At 32.3% G+C, this 21,788-nt stretch overlaps 3 protein-coding genes across 3 annotated transcripts; 1 reads left to right on the forward strand and 2 right to left on the reverse strand.

Annotated features, from left to right (window-relative positions):
• Positions 1–8,596: 8,596 nt before the first annotated feature.
• LOC106708086 (nucleolar protein 56) lies at positions 8,597–15,227 on the reverse strand. The gene is made up of 9 exons (XM_045685762.1): positions 15,175–15,227; positions 14,897–15,101; positions 14,537–14,704; positions 13,398–13,596; positions 12,012–12,275; positions 11,076–11,230; positions 10,662–10,832; positions 9,280–9,478; positions 8,597–8,692 (listed from the first exon to the last, which is right to left on the reverse strand). The coding sequence occupies exons 1-8, from the start codon at positions 15,175–15,177 to the stop codon at positions 9,435–9,437; spliced, it is 1,209 nt and encodes a 402-aa protein (XP_045541718.1). The 5' UTR covers positions 15,178–15,227; the 3' UTR covers positions 8,597–8,692; positions 9,280–9,434.
• A 158-nt stretch (positions 15,228–15,385) lies between these two features.
• On the forward strand, positions 15,386–18,420 carry LOC123723196. The gene is made up of 2 exons (XM_045685761.1): positions 15,386–16,890; positions 17,146–18,420. The coding sequence occupies exons 1-2, from the start codon at positions 15,706–15,708 to the stop codon at positions 18,322–18,324; spliced, it is 2,364 nt and encodes a 787-aa protein (XP_045541717.1). The 5' UTR covers positions 15,386–15,705; the 3' UTR covers positions 18,325–18,420.
• Positions 18,421–19,357: 937 nt separating this feature from the next.
• Positions 19,358–20,820, reverse strand: LOC123723197 (retinol dehydrogenase 11-like). The gene is made up of 2 exons (XM_045685763.1): positions 20,529–20,820; positions 19,358–20,336 (listed from the first exon to the last, which is right to left on the reverse strand). The coding sequence occupies exons 1-2, from the start codon at positions 20,818–20,820 to the stop codon at positions 19,609–19,611; spliced, it is 1,020 nt and encodes a 339-aa protein (XP_045541719.1). The 3' UTR covers positions 19,358–19,608.
• Positions 20,821–21,788: the final 968 nt, after the last annotated feature.

Here is a 21,788-nt window from a genome sequence, read left to right on the forward strand (position 1 = left end):
AACATTCCAGTCTTCTCTGGAAATATTAATTATGTAAAATATATGTGTTAAGAAATTATAAACATGAGATATTTTTATACATAAATCTAGAGAACGTAATTTACCATTTGTGACATCAATTGGAGTGTATTGTAACTGCACATTGTCAGTCAAGCTACAGAGCTTTACATCAGAGGATGTAACATTTTTTTCCTCTGGTAGTCTTTTTTCTTTTTCTACCTGGTTGACCTGTAAATTATATAGGATTAATTTAAAAAGCATAAAAAGGTGTACATGTGTTAATCCTGAACATAAGCTATATACATTTCAAATTACACTCAAATTAATACAAACATACAAAAACCATAAAAATTCACATTTATATTGTTAGTATGATTAGTGGGTTAACAAGAAGTAAAACAAAAATATTTTAAATAAAATAAACTAACGAAGTGAAGTATTGAATCCAAATCCAGCTTCATTTACTGCCATCCCTGTAGCTGCCTGAACTCCAATTATCTGCATTATTCGATTTTCTAAATCTGTTAATGATAATTGAAGTGCAGGCCCACCACCCGTAACTTGAGCAGCCCTATTAATTTTGGCCCATTTCCTTTTTACATTATTTTTGTAATCACTCCAAACCTTGATGAATAAATATACAAAGAAATAAGCACACAGTTGATATATAGTAGGCATGCAGAAATATAAACAAAAATACTTAATTAACTAAAAGGCGTCCTAATATTAGAAAATATTAGCAATATACTTGCTTTCCGCCACTTATCATCCGTTCGAGGATCCCCGCTACCATCACTATTTAATTTTTCTGCCAATTCTTTCCATTTTTGCTGTATAAAATGTCGACCACGAGGACCACCACTTGGCTTTGATAAATCACCATTCCTAGCAAATAAAAAATATACATGTTTTTAAATTTTTTAGTTTAGAGAAATTAATTATATTCGCACTTCATTTAAAAAAAGTATAAATACTACAAAAGCCACTTACTTTTCCATAAATTCCACCATCATAACATATTGTGCGTGACTCGTTCTCATTTTGTAATGATTATGAGACAAAGAATTATTTAAAAAGTTCTTGTAAAAGTAACAATTTCAAACAAAATGGTTAGTTATTAACTCAAGTGTTTTGAAGTGTTTCAAGTGTCAAGCGTCGGGGGCGTTCATAAACACGATGCCTAATTTTAATAAAATGCGTTTTAACGTTAACTAATAATCTATGTAGTAAAACAACAAAAAATGTATTTTTTTAACCAGAAATTTATATATCTAAAATATTAAATTGAAATGTATGTTAAATATTATAAATATATCGTGAGTAGATTGATTATAACGGTTATAGTTATTTTGTACAAGGTTTCAGAACGCCACGGTGTCTCAACACTAATTACATTAGAATGACGTCACTAATGTTTTTATGTCGAGCTCTCGAATACATTACGAATGTGCTTCGTGCTGCGAACTTTGATTTGGTGCGGTATTCGTATCGTCTACTCGATACATTTACATTACCGTACGTCAAAATGTTCGTGCTTGGGGCACAGGTTCCTCTAGTCAGGTATGTTATGATTGTGAATAATATTTATGTATTTTTAATTATTGTATTTAAATGCTCACCTTAAATGTTTTGAAGGATTGAGTATGTTTAAAAATATTTCTAGCTGACTGCCAAAGAAGAGTTGTGTTTCTCAAGTTTATGTCTAACTTTTCGGCACATTTCTTCAGTTGTGGGAGTGACATAAGATATAATATGTAATTAGGTTTTATTTGTTTCATAGAATAAATAATTGATAATAAAAAAAAATAGCCAGATCTTCCACTTATTCAATGTACTGTGATTAGGAGAAGAGGTCAGAATCATAAAAAAATACATTATGTCATATAAATCAAGCCATCTTATAAAACTTTACTATACTATATATTTTAACACATTAACAAAATTTCAGGTTTCACCTACACCAGGACCTTCACATGAGCATATACAGAAGAAACAACAAGTGGAAATGGACCAAAATGCCTTTGTATGTATTTCACTTCTTTTAATAGTATTATTGTTGTTATTATTTTACTATATTTAATTACTTGCTAGAACAGTTTTTCAATAACTGACTAAACATCTTAAAATTCAGATTGCCATAATGTTTTAATATTTAATATAATAATTATAATAATTTATATTTTGTTCATTTTTAAAAGTTGAGCGACTGACAAATGCTTATAACTTCAATATAATTTTTTTAAAGATTTGTATGTCTTAACTAAAATCTAGGAATCCCTGTATTCCTAAACTTTAAGTTTACTGAATTACTAGTGTGGCATAAAATAATGTTTTTAAATAAACTAATATAATGTATACAAATTGAAATATACCTTTACTGGGTTAATTAAATACTTTTGTAAATGGAGTTATAATAAATATGTTTTCCAGGTTACTTCACCATCAAATTTGCCTCACAATAATGAGCTGCATGGCATGATTGAAGCTTCTGTGGAACATACTGCAATACTAAAGTCTATTGCAAGTTCAAAAAAGCAAGTAAGTAAATATTTGCTGTTTGCTTCTGTTGCTGTTATCTAAAACTTTGCAAGAATAACTTTGTACAAAAAATTTAATTTCAATAATTGAAACTTTGATTTTCCTATAACTTGTATCTTTTATAAAACTGACAATATACTAACCCTAAGACTGTCTAGTCATAAATTGGTTTAGTATAGTTATAGTTGATGATTTAAGTCGATGGGTACTTGGAATAATGTCGCAATGGATATTGCGACAGTCTTCGGGTTAAGTCAGATTCGGTATCTACGGACCTAAATACACCTTATATATTTTTTTTACTTAATTCTGATGAAAAATGACAAAAATAGAAAAATCACTTTGTACATTAATTGTTTGTTCCTGGTAAACGTTTAGAAAAATATTACTGGAACAATACGGTTATGTTGAAAGTGAAATTTTTGTTTCAATTTTAGACCAGCAATTGTAATTACGGCTTTCTTCCAGGGAATAAAACATGTAAACATTAAACGCACTATACATTACTGTACCTACTTTGATGTTAACAGATTCGCACTAAACATTGCTGTACCTACTAAACTATCGTTGAGTCGTTACTCAATGGCAGCAAATATTAAATCACGCACAAGACTACCAAACTATAGTTATTTTATTTGTATTACTGAAGATAATAATCTACAATAATTATTTTAAAATTTTATAGTCATCTGTTCATGATTCGAATTAATGTACCTGTGTCAAAATTTTTGTTTTCTGATATTTTACAAATGACATGTACTTAAATGTCGCAGATAATATATATTTATTAACACCGAAATACCAGTAAAACATAATGGTGACATTTTAGAGAAATTTATAATTATAAGAAATAGAAAATGTAACCGCACCCAAACACTGAAATATTATTTTCTGATTGATGGTGTAAAAGAACTAGTATGCAAGAATTTCTTTTTAAACACTTTGCAAATCTCTGATACTATGGTATTTACTGCTTTAGAAAAAGTGAAGTATGATGAGAGCCTAGCTGATTTGCGTGGATGTCATAATAATAGACCTCACAAAACGGGCTCGTCAACTGAAGAGAGTGTCGTGCAACATATAAAACTATTCCCGACAGTGGAAGCTCATTACGTCAGAAAGGACTCTCAAAAACTATACCTATCTGACGATCTCAATATTTCGAAAATGTATAGACTGTATAAGCAATGGTTTTCAGAACAAGATAATTATCAAGATGTTAAAATGGCGTCTGCACGGCAGTACAGAAAGATATTTAATACGCAGTTTAATTATTCTTTCTTTAAGCCTTAGAAAGATCAATGTGCAACGTGTACACGTTATGAACGAGCTGATGACGATACAAAAAAAGCAATGCAAGTTAACTATGATATGCACATTAAAAATAAAGAAACAGTACGTAATATAAAAGAAACTGAAAAAGAAAAAGCAAGCGATTCAGAAACCATTGCAATTTTCGATTTAGAGAAAGTTCTCTACATCCCCAAATCAGAAGTTGGAGTATTTTACTATAAGCGTAAATACCCAGTATACAACTTAACAGTGTTTGATGCAAGTCGAAAACTAGGCTACTGCTTTATGTGGCATCACGCAATAGCTAAACGAGGTGCTATTGAGATTGGTAGTTGCATATTCATGTTTCTGGAGAGTGAATATATCAGATCGATTAATAAAATATCACTGTATTCAGACGGATGTCGTGGTCAAAATAAAAATCCATTCATTTTTGCGCTATATTTGTATGCGGCTACAAAATTTCAAATGAATATCACTCACCGATTTTTCGTAACAGGCCACAGCCAAAATGAAGGCGATTTGATGCACGGTTGCATAGAGCGAGAGTTATAGAAAAATAAATTTATATACTCACCAGAACAAATTTACGGAATAGCCATGAATGCGAAAGTTACGGGTGAAAAGTATAATGTCGTTGAGATGAACCAGTCCGATTTTTTAAACATTAAATTGCTAATTGAAGGGCAAAACTGGATGCATGACTCAAACGGTAATAATGTTAGTGTAATAACGGTAGTGATGTGGTCTAACATTATGGAAGTCAACGCGTGTCATACCGAGCCGGGTAAATTGAAATTTAAATATAGTTTTGAAGATGAATATTTAGAACTAGAAACACGTGCATTACCAAGCAGAGTAAGGAGGAGAGTACAGAGCACAAGGGGAGGAAGGGCCAGGTTTGAGCGAGCAGGAAATGGACACGTTGTTTCTACGTATTCTACAGCTGAATCTGCAACTCTTCCTGAATTACAAGGAGCTTACAACGAACCGGTTCCTGTGTCGAAAGCTCTGTACTCTGATCTACTGAGTCTTTGTAACAGTCATGATATTCCACAATATTATCACGATTTCTATAAATCTTTGGCATGTGGAACCGACGAAGCTGCTGAGGTACAGGATCCGCTACAGGAGTCAAGTCTTTAGACGTGATTTTGCTTTAAATATTTTGGTACCCAATTTTTTTATTATGTTAAGATAATACGAATGTTGGTTTAGATGAGTTTATTTCCTACAGTTCCTAATAAACTAGTCTTAGTTTATTATAATTAGAGTAGGTACATTTTATAAAATAATTTAATTTAAATAGCACAAGTTTTAAAGTTAAGCATAAGTACCTTTTTTATTAGGAATTCTTAATTTTCATGGATAATATAAGTAAAAAAGTCTTATAAAGTCACGAATTTGTCATTTTAATTATGCTACTTTGATTCAATAAATGATTGTTTAATAATAACATAATGCTCTTTATTTCTACCACTTTAAATGATCCATTCTTATATTTCTAGTAAAAAAATAATAATAATAAAAGCACTGTCAATAAAAATAAGATATTCACGCAAAGATAAAAGATTTAAAAAAAACATACAACGATGAATATACAGTAAAATATGAATACCGTCCACAAAACGCTCATCAAGTTCAAGGAATAAGAACACAAACTATGGTTACTGTATCCATCGTGTATCCTATAATACACTGAAAAAAGCTGTAACATATTATTACTGCATCAACATTCATTTTTTTTCGTGGAACAAAGCTGTAAGTGACTATTATGGGAACAACCTTTCGACATAAATAGTAGCAATATGATCTTTACCGATTTTTTCCTATTTGGATAAAATATACAATCTTGTAACTGCAACAATACTTTAGGCAAAAAATAACGAACAAGGTGACATATAATTTATTTTAAGATATTCAGTGGTTTTATAGTTATTCCATAATTTCATTAAATATTTTTTCCTGAACAGTTTCATTTTTACGATTGCGGCTTTATTCCCGGTACCCATCGATATTTTTCTCGCTTATAGAGGTTTCTCTCTTACACGAGTTTCTCGCGCAGTTTAGCGCAGTTAGATCTTTGCAGGGAAGGTATTTTCTACCTACTTGATTAAATTAATGTTAGAAGTAACCTACATCAAATATGTATAACACGTTACAATAAAAAAAAACTATGGCAATTTAATATAAGTAGATTTAAAGTTTGTTTAGAGCAGTGTTTCCCAACCTTTTTAGATCCATGTCCCATTTTTCAGGATGAACATGACTATTGCCCCCTTAGAAATTTTGTTTAGAAATAAATTTCTCTCGAGGCCTAAACTTACAATGTTAGAGAAATAATCAAATACTACTTTTGGCTGACTAGATCAATTTCATATAAAAATTTTAAACACGAAAACACATATAAATAGTTTAAATGCAACGGATTTTTGTCTCTAAAACGTTTTTATGTACTTTTTAGCACTGGCTATCATTGTAAGGATGTAGCCTTAAGTTTTTAAATCTCCGAATTGCCCCCCTCTAATTCCAAATGTCCCCCAGGTTGGGAAACACTGGTTTAGAGTCAAAGATAATTAATATTTAGTAGCAAATCAATGTCTGGAAATTTAATGACGTCAACAATGTTATATTTCAGTTGAATTTTATATCTTTGTGTTTTTTACGCAGTGTAAGCGAGACAAAAGTATAAGGAAACCAGATGAGTGACAGAGACAACATGTCAACTGTCTTGTGACAATGTGGGTTGTGACTCTTGTATTGACACACCTTGTCATTCCTTTTTGACAAATCAGAGACATGTGAATACAAGTGTCACAGTTCCGCACAAGCTTTGTTATCGGTGTTGAATTCAGTTATTGTATATAATTATACATGATCTATATGAATAAAGTATTAGTTTGAAGATTCCTTATCCGTGGCCATAATCAATGTGATCCTGTCAGTCTGTTATAAAGTGTCAACACATACGACGGAAAGAGATACATCTTGGATTTATAGATATAACTCTTTTCGTCGTGTTTGTGGAATTACGTGATGTTTGAATGAAAGAGAAACTTATATATTGTTGAGAAATTAAGTACATCTATATATTTGATATTTTATTAGCATGCAATTTGTAGTGAGTAGATATGAATTTAAAATCTAGGACAATCTGCATTATAAAGAAATTAAAATCAGATCAGACACAATTTTTTGCATCACAAAATGCTAACATCACAAATTAAAATTAATTCCAGCCTCACCTATGTCTAAAATACGAAGTGTTCTAGTCGTGGGTTTCTGAGACTAAAATCTCCGATTAAAACTTGTTATTTCTGTTTTTTATATGGAGATTTTGGTCTCAAAAACCAACGGTACATCTCATAACCTTATTAAGTATTGAAGTGAAAAAAATCTTTTAATGTGATAATAAGATTTTATTCCTTATTTATCGCAATCAAATTGCATGAAAAATTCTTTTGAAATATTTTAAAGGTAATCATAATTGGATTAAAAAAAATAATAACCTTAATTACCATAAACATTAATTAGAATCTAAAAAAGCTTTAAATTCGACGCTGATGCTTTAAATGTTACTTTGACAGCAGTCTGGATCATAAAGTTTTACGAGCCTATTATAAACTAACAGCTAACTTGATATGTCAGGAGAGAAATAATTCTCTCTAATAAAAACGAAGTAATAAAACTGTGTTTATTACAGACCATTGTATGTTTAAATTTTATAAGGAAAGGATGGGAAGTGGAGGTGGATTTGATGGAGGAAGAGATGCATACGAAGGTTAAATATTCTCTTTTTGTGCGTCTCCTCCTTCGTCGATTGAGGGTAGGCAACGCATCTGCAATTGTGGATGTCTATGGACAGCGGTCACTTCGCCATTTCGACGAATCCATGTGGCCGCTTGCTCGTTTGCCATCTTGCAGTAAAAAAAAACTTTAGAAAAGGTTAAGATTACATTTAAAAAAAAAGTATTAAAACCATAAATCTTAACTATCGAAACACCTGTAAAATAATCACCTGTACAATATTAGATCTGTTTATTTAAAGAGTTTGTGTTAATTATAACACCCTGGCAGCATAACTTTCTTTTAGGTGGAGTCAGATTATTTAAAAAAAAATGATGTTGAATAAATAAATATTGTGACTACGAATTCGATTAATAAATTGATTGTAAACAAATGGACACGGAAAGGGACTTTTTATAGTTTTTAGAACGAAGTTCCTTATCGCGCGTTGTGAAAGGGGGCTAGACGGAAAAAACTCTTACGAAAAGTTGTCACGACACTTTTTGCTATAGTATGTTAACGACGAATGAGCGCTACTTCACCATGGCAACGACGTGACAATATATAACGACAAATCATAGAAATAAAATGTACTTCTTGTGAAGACTTAAGTTTTTTATTCATAGAATAAACATTGGTTCCTTCACTAATTAATTGAAAGGAACTTCGTTCCATCCGGGTGTCCCAACACACCTCTCAAGTTTTTTTTAATTATACAGTGGCTACCTTTCGCTGAAATAGCGAAGCGACTGCTGTCCGTAGACATGTTAAATCGCAGATGCATTGTCTGCCTTTAATCAACGGAGGAGGGGACGCACAGAAAGAGGATATTTCCCCTTCTTATGCGTCTCCTCTTTCGCCAAATCCATTTCCCCTTCCCATCATTTCCTTATCCTTATTAAAGTAACCTCGTTAATAAAACAAACTTGATTATAAAGTAATATTTAATATCATATAACATTGGAATATTTGGTTACAATGTCCCTGTAGAATAAGAACACGAGGTCACTTGCCGCGCGCGACATCTCTAGCGCCTCATCGTACGCCGCCTCACTAAATATTCCCTCCGAGAAGCCTGTAGTGAAGGAAGTTGCCTTTTTGAATCAATTTTAGCTAACAAAATAAATTTCATCAGCATCATCACTATATGTCCCCACTGAGGGGTTCGGAGCCTACCCTATGATAAAGGTGTCAACCACGCGGACCCAGTATGGGTTGTTTGAAGTTGTTGAACGTCGGATAGATGTACATATGTAAATCGAAAATCAAAAAACACATAGCTACAATGCGGGAATCGAACCCAGGACCTGCAGATTGCAAGTCAAGTGTTGAACCCCTGAGCCACCGACGCTCCTATATAAAATAAAACAGATATACATTCACATCACGACGGTTGACATCCATAAGAGAGAAATTGCGATCCCTGGTCTATACAGGGATCCCCAAACTATTTTGGACAATTATTTTTCATTCTGACTTAGGTCAATAGAAGAAGACAGAGTGAGAATTAGCAATGCTTTAAGTTCGATATTGACCCCTTTGGGAACCCATAGACTCTCGCTTATCAAGGTAATTCAGTATTTGCTATAGATTGGTCTAAGATGTACAGGAGTTTACCAGATTCTTAATCTAGTTTCATCACCAAATATGTACAAAACTCACCCGTAATCAAATTCTTATTCCGACTATCAAAGACAAAGTTTAATATTGCCTTTGCATTCATGACTTCCTGGTACGTAGGCTCCAGTATTACATTGCCTGTCTCATCTACAGCGCAGGAGACAGCCGCAAACACATATCTCATAGCTAATCCAGAATTAAGAAGAGCGAGACATGCACAGTTTATTGCACAGGAGAGAAGCTGAAAAATTTTTAAATATTGAATGTTTGGATGTATGGATGGGTGGATGGATGTTTGTTAGGTCTCTCTGGAAAGGCTGCATGGATCCCGCTGAAATTTAACATATATGGTGAACACAGTCTGAAACAACACATAGGCTACTAATTTTTTTTTTAATTCAGCGCGAACGGAGTCGCGAGCGACAGCTTGTATTCATGATATTAGAGGAAACTCTAAAAGCGAACATCGACGCCCCCATCGAATAACCCTATAATGCACTCTTACCGGGTTTTTGCTTTTCCGTCGAATTAGGCATCTAAAGGTCCTATTACACGTTGTGATTTTTTTTATATTTTTCTTTATGTTAATTGTGGAAATAAAAAGTCATTAGTGAAACAGATTTTTTTTTTATTTCCGGTATTATAATTTTTCCTTCATAGCACAGAATACGTCCGGAATACATGAATGAAAATTAAATACAATGTAGCTATAAAAATTAGCTTTGTTTTGGTATTTAAAAGATTCTTGTACAATAATTATTGATGAAGTTATTAAAGAAATACGGTTTTTTGCTTCTCCAGAAAAATTTCATTTTTCATATTACAGGGTTATTCAGTGGGGGCGTCTTAATATAATATTCCTTATTTTATAAAAAATAAATTTCGTTAAGCCACTACAAATATCAATCCATTCGGCGTACTAGTACATAACATGTCCATATTTTAGTTAAGTATAATTTCTGTTTTTATAAATTAGGAAATAGATAATAAGTACTTTGTTTTTTCAGACACGCTCAAATTTTACAACTCAAAGAGTTTACTAAACCTGGTGGAGAACTTGAAGCAAGCATTATTCAGGTATTTATAGTCATCACAACACAACTTTTGCATTCAAAATTTTGAGATCTCTAAAGGCAGCAAGTTACCATCAGTTTTAACCACATAATCAAACTGTTCAGTTAAAACATATAGCTGCATGAAAAACGGACAACTATAAAATTTAACTGAATATAACAATGCTGATTTTAAATAAACAGTCAGTCTGTCAACAATAAAACTAAACATGTTTAGCCAGCTTCCGTCAATAATATCTGGCGTCTCTAGACAAGGCCTTAGGCCTTTTATGATCAACTTTGGTTACTTAATACATTGAACTTACAACCTCGTAATCAGATTTCAACAAACTTAAACTGCAATGAACTTACCGGAGAAGCAGTCAATCCTGGAAGCAATGGAGCACTTGTTGGCAAGGTAGCGACTGATCCGACCTTTATTCTTCAGTCCAGCTCGTCCGATGAACGTAGAATGGTACAGAAGACCATACTTTGGTGTATTTGAACGAGTCTTTAATGCACGGAACAATGCTTTCTCCGCACCTGATAATGTAAAATTAAGTTAAACTGTTGAGTAGCATATTTTCCAGAAAATAGTAGAAAATAGTAGTAAAGTTGCGCTTTTATATTACTTTTAATAGTCACTAAGCAAGTTTTTAAACTATACTCAGGGTTACTTAATAAGAAATTAATATATATCTGAGTGGACAAAAGTATTGCAGCTTATCGGAACGACCAAAAAAAGAATTTACGATCATTTTTTTTTTATATATTCCTATCTCTTACCGAGTATCTGCAATGTGGAAGCAGGGTACTTGGCAAGGCTGGTGAGGGAGCCCGCTTTGGAGATCAGTCTCGCACCCACCTGATCTCCAATCAGTGTGGTCAAGTTTGGAGCTACCGAGTTCATCTTTGTGTGCAGATATTCTGCTATTTGTTTCCTATAAAAAATTGTTAGAATATAGTTTAAACATAAAAAAAAGATCTTTAAGAAATTTATATTAGTATAAAGAAAGGTCAGATTATATATTTGTATTGAATAGGCTTTAAATATACTGAACCTATTTGAAAAATTCCTACACTGTGTGGAAAAGCTACAACGAATGGGCTCTAGGCTTTACTACTAATTTTTTTTTAAATCAAACTTGAGGGTTACTGCTAGTTAATTATAAGATACTAGCTTTTACCCGCGACTCCGTCTGCGTGGAATAAAAAAAATGCACACAAGATAAAAAAGTTCGTATGTCCGTCTCCTAGTTCTAAGCTACCTCCCCATAAATTTTCAGCTAAATCAGTTCGACCGATCTTGAGTTATAAATAGTGTAACTAACACCACTTTCTGACTATATATATAGATTTTATGCCAAATTTACTTTTGGACATATAAATATTTTACCTTTAAATGTGGACATTATATATAATGACTTTTTAATCACTTTAAGTGAGCGTCGATGGCTCAGGGGGTTAAGCATTTGACTTGCAATCTGCAGGTCCTGGGTTCGAATCCCACCATTACCAATGTGTTTTAAATTTACATGTGCATTTATCTAACATTACGTTGAAGGAAAACATAGTAATGCTGCACATATCTGAGAAGAAATTCAATATGTGTGAAGTCAACCTGCACTTGGTCAGTTGACTATGTCCTAGTCACTCCTAACTAAGGGTAGGCTCCGAGACCCTCAGTGGGGATGTATGTATTTTTTAATAAATATATTTTACCTGTAGTTACTAAGAGCAACAACTCTACCAGCAAACATTTGTATATTAATCAAATCAACCGGAGATATATCCATGCCCATTGACATTTTGGATGCATCAATTATAGCTTGAGCCTTCTCCGAGTCTCCCAATATCTCTGTCAAAGGCTCAACTGACTCCTCAGAGAGTGACTTCCTGTCTTTGATGTACTCCGCACATTTCGTGTACAAATGATTCTCAGGTACAATACTGACAAGCTCCGGAAAATGATATGAGTACCATTCTCTGAAAAAATTAATTTGTTAGCTTTACTCAAAAATAAAACAATCTGAAAAGACAAAACAGAAAAGATAGACCAGTGATTCTCAACCTTTTTTTTTGTTGCGGCACATATTTAACGATTTCAAAATTTGGCGGCACACAAAGAAAAAGATAAAAATTATTTACTTACAACACACTGCATAAATAGTTTATCAAAGCAAATGCAAAGCAAATAATAAAATAATTTATTTTTTTGTGGATTTAAATATATATTCATGTTAAAAATATTTTTCTTTTTAAATGATATAATTTAATAATATTAACATTATTATATACACATATTTGTAAAATTTGGCGGCACACAAAAGTGCCGCGGCAGTGGTTGAGAATCACTGAGATAGAGGTTTTAATGGACATCTAGTACATGGACACACTTATTGTTGAAAGATTAATTTGTATGTGTACCAACAAATGAATTTACTATGTATTGAAATAGAGTCAAACCTAGATAAGATAGAGTCCAGGAAATAACATTTTTCTGGCTTATAGAAGTTTGACTAATTCACTAAGCTTTGTAATTCTAAGGCAGTGATTGTCAAACTTATTTCTTTCACCGCCCCCTTTGAAAATCAATTATATTTCAGAGCGCCCCTAATTTTTATTCAGCCCTAAAACTTAAAAACCACAATTTCATTACTTTAATTAATTTCAATGCCCCCCCAATTTTTGGGCCCCTTATCGCCCCCTCCTAGGTTTCAAACACCCTCTAGGGAGCGTTATCGCCCACTTTGGGAAACACTGTTCTAAGGTATACATGTAACATCACACTTTATTATAAACTAGCTTTTACCCGCGACTCTGTCCGCGCGGAATAAAAAATAGAAAACGGGGTAAAAATTCCTATGTCCGTTTACTGGTTCTAAGCTACCTGCCCACCAATTTTCAGTCAAATCGATTCAGCCGTTCTTGAGTTATAAATAGTGTAACTAACACGACTTTCTTTTATATATATATAGACTTTCTAGATTACTTTAATAATTTAAAAAATATACTTTAAAAATCATATTCCCATTGAATATGTTAAGAAATACATAAAAATAAAGCTTCACATATAAAAATATTCTTATATTTTACGTTAAAACTTACCTGATTCTCATAGAAAATGTATTAATATCTTTATCAAGTTGATCCAATAATGCAATAGATTGTATGATCATATTATCAACACGGTGCACATTGAACTTGACTCGAGCACGAGAGTATGAATGACCTAGACCAAGCTGCGCTACACTACACGCCTTCAGTGTCAACCCTTTGATAAGAGCATGGAAGTGATGACAGATACCTAGAAACATTACATGCTGCAAGGTAAGAAAATAAAAAACAATTTCTACACCACCACTATAACCACTTTGTAAAATTTGATTGTACTATGTTTAATTTCAATTGTATATTTTGTGGTCTGTGGGGCGGGGGCCTATAGTCCAGTCGCGGAGTACGAAGAATTTCGTACAATGACCTCTTTACCCACTGACAGTGGTCATAAACATTTTTGTATTTAGTGCGGTTTACATGAATTATTTGAAGGAGAAAGAAAATTTACCAACTTATGAAATATAGTTATTATTATTGTATAAATTATTTATTTAGATTTTATATTACAAGTAATAAAAATCTTAACAAGAAAAAAAATCTTAATAATCTTAATTCGGCATAAAAAAATTAAAAAAATCAAAAATCAGAATCCGATTCCTCTGTATCGGAGTAACTGCTTTCCGAAGACGTCTCGCCTGTCACATTTATTACAAAAGAACAAACCTTATAGTCTCCAGTAAAAGGTTTACAATCCCTGAGGACGGCTGCCGTTGTATTTGTGCGAGCGAGACTCATTGTATTTATGCGGGAGTGACAGAGACAGGTAATGACAGTTCAATGTACGAAATTCTTCGTGCTCCGCGACTGGACTATAGTGATCCATCACACAGGGTATCACCCTAGTTTGGACACCAGTCCCTTACCCATAGGGAAAACAATATAGTTGTTTTATTTATTTAATTTCTCGACTAGAATTATGAAAGATTTGTCAAGTTACCTAAATACCTGACTAGAAAAATTGATAACCTCACACTTTTGGACGTCCTATAGTGCTGTTCAGGTTATAAATTATTTAACTTGTTAATTGTTGACTTGCAAGTTAAATGTTAAATCATATAAAAATAAACAAAGGTGTATGAATAAATGTTACATTTATTCTGGTTCCAAGTTTAATAGCTTTTAAAAATTACCTCTGATGAGTTCGGGCACAGCACCGGTGTGTGAGCATGGTATCTCCAAAGCCTCGCTGATGGCAGCTCCCAGCTTGGGGTCTGCTACACCTAAGGTACATTTTCCTCTCTTCTTCCGCTTTGGCAGCGCTCCCTCCAGGAATAAGTTTAGATCCTCTGGTACTATACCTGTGTGCACATTGTTTTTTTTAATGTACACACATACTAATTTATTCAAGGCCACAAATTATCGAATGTGAAGCTTGGATGGCAATCTTCTAAATTTAGACATAAAACATTATGTTTAAAAGTACGAAAACTCGCTTTTAGAAATGGAACATTATTAAACATGTGGAAGTAGTACATAATTATGGTACTAACCTTCTGATATAGCATTTATATTTTCCAATGCAACGACAGCAGATTTGAATGGTTGGAATGCGATTAATGTAACAACTGAATTGAATCTTTGTAAATCAGTCACAGACTCTTCAACCTGCGACAGAAATGCTGCTAATTCTTCAAACTCCGCCACGCGAAAAAGCGCGAATCCCGCGCTGTGTTCATATAACACGTATAGCTTACTCTGTAATGACAATATTGTGTTAAATCAAAAACTTCACAGGTTATTCACGGTAAATAACACTTGAAATATTCACCATTTTAACTGCAATTTGTAAATAACATTTAAAATTATAAGGGGGACAAAACACGTGTGTTTTGTTTAAGCCCCCTCAAAAAATTTGAGGTTATGTGTCAAAGCTTTATTCTCTTTGGTACCGCTTCCCACGCAGCGCCCGAAACCAGAGAGACTCGCAAAATAATAATTTGAAAAAATAAAAACTTCTGATGTTTTAAAGAATTGAAAAAGGCATTAAAAATACGTCTTTCTAATTGTTGTTTTTTTTGTAATTTTTTTTTCCTATTTTAAATGCTGACACGCCATCTCAATTTCAATCATGATTGCGTTGCCTTTGCCTTTTGGTCGTTTTGAAGCATTAAAAATTTGATCAACGGAATTTCTTGACAGATTGTTTTGAAAAATTGAATCTTGAAAAAGTTTAAATGAGTGGAAAAATGCGGATGATGAGTGACTAATGTTTTTAAAACGTGTAATCCATCACAATTATAGAATTTAAGTGGTGACCTTAGTGAATTCAGTGTGTTTCATATGGGGATAGTGATAAACGATGGCGTTACTTTTAAAGCAGCCAGACTTAGTTGTAACGCTAAAAAAAGAGACTGTATTAAATGTTGAAATTCTAAGCAAGCTTTATCCAACATCTCACGAGTTAACTCGACTTATAAATAAAGAGAACTGGCTTGAGAAACCTACTCAAAACTTATTTAATCATTTATTGTATTATTTGGCAAATATAATCGATGATGCGGCTTCATTTACATGGCCATTATACGATACAAACAGCGAAAGGACGTATAGAAATGAAATTTCTAATTTTATAAACAGTTACAGTAATAAAGGACTATTAACTCCCGTGATGTCATCATATTTGGTCAATCCTGCATGTTACAAGGTAACAATGCTTATATTCCAACTATCTCAATTGGCTGTACAAAGTGTGCTAATGCCTATAATGATGGATCAAGAAAAAACAATATACAATAAAGTCACAGATGAATATAAAAATAAAGATGAAGATTTTATTAAATATATAGATAATGAAACGGAAGTTATATTTCAACAACGAAATAATTTTTTCAACAAACGAAAAACTTACGAAAAAATTGCTGAATTATTCAGAAAAAGCATTTCAAATATGGAAGCAAAATTAAAAACAACCAATTCACAATATTATATTGATAATTTAGTTGATACATACATAAATAAATATCAACCAGATGAATATGTAAAAGATAAGTTATTAGAAATTAAAGATATAAAAAAACCTTGTAATTTCTTTGATACATGTCTTACTGAAGTGGACAATCAAATAATGGAGCTAGAAACTAATTGGGAAAGATTAATAACACCATTATTGACTTCAGGTAGAGCTGCAGTAAATAATAGTAGAGAAATAATAGGCAGAAGGACAGGTGAAGTTGACCGAAATCTATTCGTAGTTGAATATAATTCACAAACAGACTCAATATCAACTTTACAACTGCAACAATATGTAAATACCGAACAGAAGTATATTTTAAAAAATATAGAAAAAGATGGCCGATTGAATTATCCCAATCTAATACGTAGCTTTCTTATAGCTATTTGTTATATACTTAAAAATAATAATATTGGCAATGAAATAGATAAATTCAATGATTATTTAGATAATGGTGTTAAAAGTTATTCTGAAATAAAGTCTGCAATGGAGATGCTTAATGAGAGAGTTTTGAATGCTGAATCCAAACTTCCGGTAAGATTTTTTTTAATATAAAATTTATTTACAATAATAAATCATTCATTTCTTTCTAAAGGGCAAAAATCTGGTGCCCTAACCTTATGTGTGTGATAAAGACAGAGAGATGATGATTTCTTCTGTCTTTATCTTACTTTTTTAGCTTTAAATATTCTTAAAAAAAGTTATGTTGACAAATTCTTATTGTAAAATCATATAATTATTTTAAAAAGAATATGGACCATGTCTTATTTTAAATACTTAAAATTCCAGGTGATCCCAAATATTACGTTTCCATCACAATCATCAAAGAAAGCTGTAGAAATACCAATGTTACCCGACTTAACAATTTTAAAAACGCACAGAGATAAGCAATTCCTATTTGAAAACTTCACACCGATGCGTATGTCAAAACATGAGTTTAATCTACGAAGGAAACCTAATTTATATTTCAACGGACCACAGACAAAGTCTTTAACAACATTATTCTCTATATCTAGAGATGATTTTCTTAAATCACGCATATCATCTAAATTGGGGGCATATGACAATTCTAATGCCACACAAAATTATCATAATTTCTCTCTAATATCACATTGTAATAAAGTGAATGAAACAATAGCCGAACGCTCCTCTGGATTTACAGCACAACAAATAACAAGGCTTCTGTCAACTAAGAACACCAGTAGCTCTAAAAAGTTTAAATATAAAACTGACAGACCAGAGACAATTAAAAAAGGTTGCTTATTCAATGAATCAGTTTCGACAAATGAAAGTGTCGGACTATTTCGTTGTCATTCGTCACCGAATTTATTCGAGAACATAGAAAGGAAACCATTAAGTAAATTAAGACCTAGAAAATTATCTATAATGCAGGAAGACAGTCCGAATTCCCTTTTAGAAGTATCAGGAATTGCAATGTTGGATAGAAATAGCAACTGCAATACTCCACAGAGTCCTAAACACCAAAACAAATCGAATCCACAAATTGTACCTACAACTTCTTTACTTCAAAAGAGTCCCATTAAATCGGTTAATTTTATGGAAGAAATTAATGGAAAAATATGCTTAGATTACAATGAGAGCCAAAGTCTTAATAATTATGATGTCCAATCAAATAATGTTACACCTAAAAGTAACGGACAACTTATTGCTAAAACAAATTCATTAGAAAAAATTATAAATCGTTACAAAAAGGTTCGAGCTGTTGCCACAACAACGGAGCAAACTTTTTGCAGAACAATTGTTGAAGAGAAAGACAATAACATAATTAATAAGCAAGTAACGAATATTTCGCCAGATATAGTTAATGCAACTTCTAGTATTTTGCCATTTAATGAAGACTGGTATCTTAATATGGATGCCGAACAAATAAAAAGGTCAAGACAAAGTCTCGGTACTGTTTTAGGAGTAGACCATACGTTTCTGGACTCGTGTGAATTAATTGATTGACAGTTTGATATAAGTTAATTAATTGTGAAGATAACATTGGATTTTATTGAATGCTAGCTAAAAAAAATCTCAAAAATGTCATGATAAATAATGTTAGAAAGCAAGCAAAAAGTTTCATTAAAACTGTTTTTTTTTTAATTTACATTACAAACTTTTTCGTCCTCTAAATATACCATAGTTTAATTAAAATCTGACCAGCGATTTAGAAACTCAGAGATTACAAACATTTTAATTTATTTAATATAAAGTTTTGTCCAAGTTTAATATAATAAATAGGAGGCTAAAAAAAAAGTTGTGCAGTGAAATTTATTAAAGAAAATACTACTAATGCATTGGTAAAACAAAGATCATTAAGAAATTATTTGATACAATCAGATTGTTCAGGGATTTTATTTTTTCTTTCTAAAAACGTATATAAATATAACACCAGAGGTGTTTTAACAATAGACAAGTAAAAATAATAGCTTAATATTTTATTAATAATATATATGCGAATTAAATGGATAGATAATATTAAGTAGGTAAATATGGCTTAAATAAAAAACAATCTGGAATAACAAACTTTATATATATTTTTTTAATTCACCACAGATGAAGTACTGGGCAAAAGCTAGTAATTCAATAAATATAACGTTCAAAAATGGCGACTAATTAATGTCCGCAGGAAAGTGCGCAGATGTTTGCCGCGCTTTTGTACGTCAAAATTGTGTTATGTAAAGTGTTTCGTATTCGATATTCTGAGCTACTGTAAAGTTTGGATCGCATTGTATCCGGCAGATATAAAATATGTTTGAAGCATCTGAGTGTTTTATTAATTTGCGTTATTCATCTTAAACTATATAATTGTGTTTATATTAAATTATTATTAATAGCAAAGTTATTTAATGATTATATAATTTTCTCATGAACTTTCCATTTCATTTCATTATACATATTCATTGAACTCGTTAGTTTTTAATATTAATTAATAAATATACTAATATAATATGTGTTTTATTTAAAATATATTGAAACAAAATACAAAATACGTATGTTAAAAACCTTAAATATATCTTCCCGTGGGTTTCCTCTGGCGATATATATATACAAAGAACATAGCGCCTTATAGAATAAGAAGGATGCAATGTCAGTTTTTAGAACCCCCCATTTTTTAACCGTGCCTTTAGGGGGAAGGGTTTGACTAACTCTACCATGCCCTACACTTACGCAGGTTTGACAGTATGTTTTTGTACATATGTTTCGGCAGTAAAAACATAGATAATAAACAAACAAAAGATATACATATTAAATCCTGGGATCGTTTTCGTCCAATTTGACCATCTTCTCTGATATCTCCCACAGTTTTTTCGCTCTTTTCATATCACTTGCGGTACTCGATACCGAACTTTCTTGACAATCGGAGAAATACTTTCCTGTTGTTTTCAAAAGATCCTCGTCTACTGCCAGCATGACGGTAGTCTGACAACCTTCAGTTGGTGTTTTGAAGAAACCTTTTATAACCAGATTCCAGAACCATGATAATGGTCTCGGAATAGAGTTCCAAATACCAGTATCGATCAAACCAGGGTGTAAGCAATTGACAGTAACTCCTGTGCCTTCCAATCTACGAGATAATTCCTTTGTGAAGAGTATGTTCGCTTCTTTTGATACGTAATATTGGTAACCGGAGAAATCGTTTACTGGATTCGGATTATTTATATTAAAATAACCTAAACGATATAACGAAGAAGCAACAACTACTATACGAGATGGTGATGATTTTTTTAATAGCTTAATTAATAAATGTGTAAGTAAGAATGGTCCGTAATGATTTGTTGCCAGTGTTAATTCAATATCGTCTGCTGATTTTCTTTTCTTAAGAAGGTCTGCGTAACCGGCGTTGTGTATAAGTACATCTAAACTGGATTCAGTTTTATTTATGTCATCAGCGAAGGCGCGTATAGATGCGAATGAACTGAGATCTAGTTTCTTCACTATCACGTTTTTATTTTTCGTAATATCCATGATCTCATCTGGAAGAAAAAAGACAAAATTGTTATTTAAAACAGAAGAAGTCTTTTAGTCACCAATACGAAAGTATGGTTAGGAGTTTCTTGTCACGTAACTTCAGAAAGGCTATAGATTAGATGAAATTTCATACGGAGAACGATAATAATGTGGAATAACACATAGGCTAACTTATTTTCTTTTTTATTTAACCTTACCTTTGACTTTCTCCGCGACTTCAACATTCCTGCAAGCCATGATGACCCTTGCACCTCTCATAGCCAGGTCTTTAGCAGTCTCTTTGCCAATACCAGAATTACTGCCAGTTATTATCACCGTCTTCCCATCCATCTTGGTCTTTCGTTTGTACATCCCGCAAGTATACCGTGCGTAGAATTTGATCCCGAGTAGAATAAGCAGTAGACCGATGCCGCTGAGTAGACCGGCAGCTATCATCGCGGGGAATACCCAGAAGAGGTAGTCCGCTTTCCAATATTCAGCGATAACCATGGCTGAAAGAAGTAACAGACAAAAGATAAGTAAAACTAAAAAAAAAAAAGAAATAGAATTGTCAAAGTTTAGTAACTTTAGTAAAACATTACTTCGTAGATCAGTAGAATTACTAACATTGTGAATTTGTATACATTAAGACTACTTTTCCACTACGCGATTAACCGAGTACAAACATTGTGTGATACTCGTGGCTCATTTCTGCGGGTGTAAAAATGGACCTTTTTAATGACGGTTAATTCCGATTTGGGTCAAAACAAATGCAGACTAAGGTCAATTAACGATTGATTTATTCAATACGATTGTGCTACATACAGATTACGAAAGATGTATTGTTAGAAGTGTGACATCCTACAAAAAAAAGGTAATATAACATGATTGTTGTGAACGTTGTCCATTTAGATTAAGAATGGTTTTTTTTTGCTAAAGTTTTGCACGTTATGCAAATAAGTGTGTTTCAGTGATGTTCTTATTAATGTTTGCTAATCCATTTTATAGTTTAAGAGAAGGAAAGATTCACGGTTTTATAAGAATTGTAGTTGAGTATTAGTAGTAATTTCTATTTGATTTTAGTTTTCGTTCACCACTACTAATTCATTTTTAGCAGAATTTAAAAAGAAGGAGGTTATCAATTCGTCTGTATTTATTTTTGTGTGTCTTACTACGCAACAACCAACTATACCATAACCATACCGTCTTACTATTTTTTTAAATGCGAATGTTTAAATGGATGGATGTTTGTTTGAAAGTATCTCCGTAACGGATGCACGGATCTTGATGAAATTTCGTTCAGATGTAGATAGTCTGGAAGAACACATAGGCTACTTATTACGCTTCTTTGTAATTTTGCGTCGACGGATTCGCGTGTGATAGCTAGTTAATTAGTAATGTTAATAAAAACCTCGTTCATTGTTAAATTTAGTATAACGTTAATCTTTATTAAAAAGTAATTTTGAATAAGTTTCGTA

The sequence above is a fragment of the Papilio machaon genome, chromosome W (assembly GCF_912999745.1).
Source record: "Papilio machaon chromosome W, ilPapMach1.1, whole genome shotgun sequence".
In the NCBI taxonomy this organism is placed as follows: domain Eukaryota; kingdom Metazoa; phylum Arthropoda; class Insecta; order Lepidoptera; family Papilionidae; genus Papilio; species Papilio machaon.